This window comes from Hibiscus syriacus, unplaced genomic scaffold, assembly GCF_006381635.1.
Source record: "Hibiscus syriacus cultivar Baekdansim isolate YM2019G1 unplaced genomic scaffold, ASM638163v2 tig00013285_pilon, whole genome shotgun sequence".
Classification (NCBI taxonomy): domain Eukaryota; kingdom Viridiplantae; phylum Streptophyta; class Magnoliopsida; order Malvales; family Malvaceae; genus Hibiscus; species Hibiscus syriacus.
This window is the reverse complement of record NW_024062299.1, coordinates 550,008-555,517: the sequence shown is the minus strand read 5'-3', so window position 1 is coordinate 555,517 and position 5,510 is coordinate 550,008. Positions and strand designations below refer to the sequence as shown.

General features: G+C 32.1%; 1 protein-coding gene across 1 annotated transcript; it reads left to right on the top strand.

The window, feature by feature from the left end:
• Positions 1–2,030: 2,030 nt before the first annotated feature.
• On the top strand, positions 2,031–3,838 carry LOC120205974 (9-cis-epoxycarotenoid dioxygenase NCED2, chloroplastic-like). Its single transcript, XM_039205727.1, has one exon. It carries the CDS (start codon positions 2,075–2,077, stop codon positions 3,836–3,838), a length of 1,764 nt encoding a protein of 587 aa, XP_039061658.1. The 5' UTR covers positions 2,031–2,074.
• The last annotated feature ends 1,672 nt before the right edge of the window (positions 3,839–5,510 follow it).

The window sequence follows — 5,510 nt, the reverse complement described above, 5'->3', positions numbered from 1 at the left end:
ACCCAGATTAATAAAAAAAAATTGAAAATGTGTTGTAGGTTTCCAAATCTATTTGGTTAGTTTTCAAGTACTTGATTGCATGTTTTCAATATAAAATAGGTCAAGTTCTATGAGTAATACATGTAATATGTGTACTTTTTATGGATTTAATACTTATAATTTGATTGACTTTATTTTTTTTATTTTTTAAGACATGAAATATAAATCTTAACTCGAATAATACAAAGACAATATTTAAATACTTACTTAAAATTATCAAATTAAAGACCACGAGGACTAAAAGTGACCAAACTAAAGTACATATACTAAATTAACATATTATACATAGTTCAAGTATTAATCATAGAATTTAACCTATAAAATAACACATCATCTGTATGTTAAATTCTTCTATTAATTTATGTACGTAATATAATTGTAAATTATGGAATTTAATCTTCGTATTCGAACTTGATTATTCTTAAATTATGAACTTTTTAAATTTAATTTTTAATCTTGAATAAGACAATAATTATAAAATTTATCAGATTAAATTCTAATATTAATCCATATATTATATACAAGTTACAGATTTAGTTTATATTCCCTAATTTAATAATTATAAATTTTATATTTTATATTAGGAGTGAATCCACTAAGCCTTTAAGAGGAGCATGTATTTATCTTGAAAATTGTCTTTTTTGTAATTTTTTATTTTATTAATTATATTCATATTAGAATTTTTTGTATATATTTTGAATAAAAATTATATGCGATTAATGCATATATATTTACTCTTAAAAATATTTGAAAGTCTGTTATTATTTAGGGGAGTGGGGGGATCACGTTCATGGGTTCATGGGTTCATGGGGCTGTTTTGTATATGAATGTACGAACCAATAACATGTGAAAGAGAATAAGTGTTGCCCAAAACTGGAGAAGGTGGGCTTATTAGTGACGTTCGACGTGACCATTGAAATTTTTCGTGGTGGAAAATGCAATGGAAGAACGATTTGAATATAATAAAACAAATTAGAAAGTAGGGAGGTTTATTTCTCACTCCCTGTCTTCCTTTATCAAGGATTAGTGTCTCTCACTCTCTGTCTCTCACTGGTCCTTCTCTTGGGACCACCTCCCCTCCAGACTTTGTCAAACAAAAAAATATTCATTTTTTATAATATAAAATAATCTCAATATTTGAGTAAATAGTTATTTTTTTATTTTCTTACAGTATTTGTCTCTAACATATTAATTTTTAATCAAAATCATTTATGCTGAATGAAAATTATTAATTAACTAATAATCAATATATATTATTGATATGAAATTTATATATATATATATAAATTATTAATATGATATATATTATGTTATTATTTTAAATGACGTGACCCATTCTACGTTATATTTAAAAACACATATAAGTGAGTAGGTTGAATATATAATGTGTTAATTTGGAAAAAAATCATAAAATTGAATATATAATTTGTATTATTTTAATGTTTGCAATTGACCATTAGAAAGTCCAATGAGCCCTTTGGAAAAATGAATCCACCACGTGGTCATCCCATAGTGAGGTGGAACTCTCCCTAGGGATGGGTATGGAACCTGAATCCGACTAAATCCAATCCAGTTGAGTTTTTAAAGAAAAATTTTAGGGTTTGATTAGTTTAGATTAGATTCGAATTTAAGATAAAAAATATTTGATCTGACCTAAAAAAAATATAATTTTATCTCATATATTTAATAATAATTATAATAATATCTCTCTATATATTATTTTTAATTAAATCACAATTTTATTAAATAAAAATAATATTTTTTTATTATTTCCGATCGAATTAGATCGATTCAGATTTTATCTCAAAAAATTAAATCAGAATCAAATTAAATGGAAGATATATATTTTTCGAGTCATGATTGAATCGGTTAGAGGATGTAAATTTTTTTTGTCGGGTCGAGTTACAAACCCGACCCATCCCTACCTCCCCCAACTCTATTTATACCCATTTTCTCTTGCTTTCCTTCCTCCAAAGCCAAGAACACTGTCATTCACCATTAATTCACTCTTGATTTCTCTGATTTCAATAGATTCATGGCTTCTTCAACTAATATTTGGGCCAAACCCCATGTTTTCCATCCTCTTTCCTCCTCTGCAAAAGGAGATTTGATCTTCACACCAAGGCAAAAATGGCAGCCCAAGAGAAACAAAGGCATCAACATTGTTCACTCAGCTCTGAACTCTCCTTCCGTTATCCATTTCCCCAAACAAACGTACCCGGATTCCAGAGAAGATCATCAACAGCCCAAGTGGAACCTCCTGCAAAGAGCGGCGGCCATGGCGCTCGACATGGCGGAAAGCGCGTTGCTTTCACGTGAGCTTCAACATCCACTCCCTAAAACCGCTGACCCACGCGTTCAAATAGCCGGGAACTTTGCTCCCGTCCCGGAGCAGCCTGTGAAGCATTCTCTCCCCGTCGATGGCACCATCCCTTCTTGTATAAACGGCGTTTATCTCCGAAACGGTGCTAATCCTTTATTCGAGCCGGTTGCTGGTCACCACTTGTTCGACGGTGATGGCATGGTTCATGCTGTTAGCATCAACAATGGAGACGCCAGTTACGCCTGCCGGTTCACCGAAACGCAAAGGCTTTTACAAGAGAAGGAACTGGGCCGCCCTGTTTTTCCTAAAGCAATCGGCGAACTCCATGGCCATTCGGGGATTGCAAGGCTTATGCTCTTTTACGCTCGAGGACTCTTCGGTCTCGTCGATCATAAACAAGGCACCGGCGTGGCCAACGCCGGACTAATGTATTTCAACGACCGAGTTCTCGCTATGTCCGAGGATGATCTTCCTTACCACGTGCGCATCACTTCCTCAGGTGATTTGGAAACTGTCGGGCGATACGATTTCGATGAACAACTGAAATCGACAATGATTGCTCATCCCAAGATCGACCCTGTTACCAAGGAACTCTTCGCTTTGAGTTACGATGTTGTCCAAAAGCCGTACTTGAAGTACTTCAAATTTTCACCCGACAGTAAAAAATCACCCGACGTCGAGATTCCCTTGCCGGTTCCTACCATGATGCATGATTTCGCCATCACAGAGAATTTCGTGGTGATCCCAGACCAGCAAGTTGTGTTCAAGCTTCAAGAGATGATCACCGGCGGATCGCCGGTAATTTACAACAAGAACAAGAAGTCCCGGTTCGGGATTCTTTCGAAGAATGCGACCGATGCTAACGATATCATATGGGTCGAATCGGAGAATACGTTCTGTTTTCATCTATGGAACGCATGGGAAGAGCTGGAAACCAATGAAGTGGTGGTGATCGGTTCTTGCATGACACCACCCGACTCTATTTTCAACGAATGTGACGAGAGCTTAAAGAGTGTACTATCCGAAATCAGGTTGAATTTAAAGACAGGTGAATCCACGCGCCGCCCAATAATCTCGGAATCCGAGCAAGTCAACCTGGAAGCTGGAATGGTGAACCGGAACCGCCTGGGAAGAAAGACACGGTATGCCTATCTAGCCATTGCCGAACCGTGGCCGAAGGTGTCGGGTTTCGCCAAAGTCGATCTTTTTACCGGAGAGGTAAAAAAATATATTTATGGTGATAAAAAATACGGCGGAGAACCGTATTTTTTACACCGGGACAACAACTCTGAATCGATGGAAGACGACGGTTACGTTCTTTCCTTTGTTCACGATGAACAAACATGGACATCAGAGCTTCGAATTATAAACGCCGTAAATTTACAGCTCGAAGCTTCGATTAAATTACCTTCCAGGGTTCCTTATGGCTTTCATGGAACGTTTATCGACGCTAAATCCTTAGTTAATCAAGTATAATTAGAGGTAAATTAAGTTACAAGATAGATTTTTACCGTACAGTAAAAATTTCAGATATGGATTTTACTTTTTTGCCCTTTGTTTTTGGAGGAACCAGCTTGTAGCTTTTCAGCATTTGTAGCTATAGAATTCGAGCTCAGCTGGATTCTACTTTTTTTTTTTTCTAATTTCATTTTAAAATGTTGATTTTCCACTTCTACATCGAAGATAGTAAAAATATTTTTTTCATAAATGAGTTGTTTTCTAATTGAATTAAGCTGACAACTTACATACAATATGATACAATTTTTTTTAAATAATTTAATATAATTATAAGATAATATATGTTATAATTTTCTTTTAATTATTAAAACCGTACACATATTCTATAAGAGTTCAAGAAAAAATAATAATATTTTTAACCATTAAAACTACTTAATAAATTTCAATACCATATTAAATCAACATAGTACAACATATAAGCTAGCGAGTCAAAGTCTACGTCCAATAATTGTTAATATATAAAATATTATAATAAATCGAACATAAAATATAGTAGGAACATGAATATATATATATATTAATAAATACATAACTTATAACAATTTAAATATATAAATTTAAATACAATACGTCACTTAACTTTATCGTGCTACTTAGGGGGTGTTTAGTTTAAAGATTGTGGGATTCTCATGTTTGGTTGGTCGGGAATCTCATTCTCGGTAATGTTTTATTACCAATAGTAGATTTTTTTAGGTGTATTACCGGAAATGTCATTACCTCCATTCCCATAGGTATTGTAACATTACCGGCGTTTTGGACTAAAATGCCCTTAAATTTTTATTTTTTAAAAAAAATATCCTTCTTCTGTCATTGAATAATAAAAATTCTACGAAGGTTAAATTACAAATTTATCCTTAAATTATTTTAGATTTACAAAAAAAAAAGTCTATAATTAAAATTTTATATAAAGTTCAGGGGTTAAAAAAAATTTACCCTTTCATTAAACATTTTTTATATTTTTAATTTTGTAAAAAAAATTATATAAATATTGTGAATTTAATTTTTTAAAGAAAATATATAAATATTTTACAATTTGTAATATTATACAAATATATAATAAAGACAATTTGGTCAAATATACATTCCAATAATCTTTTATTCCTTTAACCAAACACGGTAATCTTACATTCCTGCTAAACCAACCAAACACAAAATACAATATTCACAGTAATCCTATTCCCTGATAATCTTTTATTTCCACTGGTAATCTTACATTCCGTAAATCATACGCACCCTTAGGGTAGAAGTTGCCTAGTAATGTCAAATATTAAATTTTGCGATTAAAAAATTCTAACTATATATATATATATATATATATATATATTTTCGTGACCATAATATACTTTTAGATTAATAGTTAACAGTTGATTTTTCTTTTTCTTTTCTCCTCTCCTTAGAATTCAAGTTGTGTTATTTTATGCTTAATTAATTTTCTCCTTTTTCGAATCAAAATTCAAACTATTTATTAAATATAATAGTATTTTTATATTTGATGGTTTGTATACACTATCACTTTAATTATCAAGATCCGAATGAATTTCACGTATCACTTCATGCTGGATAATTGATTGAGTAAATAAGATTGATGTGTGAATTTGGTCCAAGTAGAATGCTCTAATCACGACCTTTG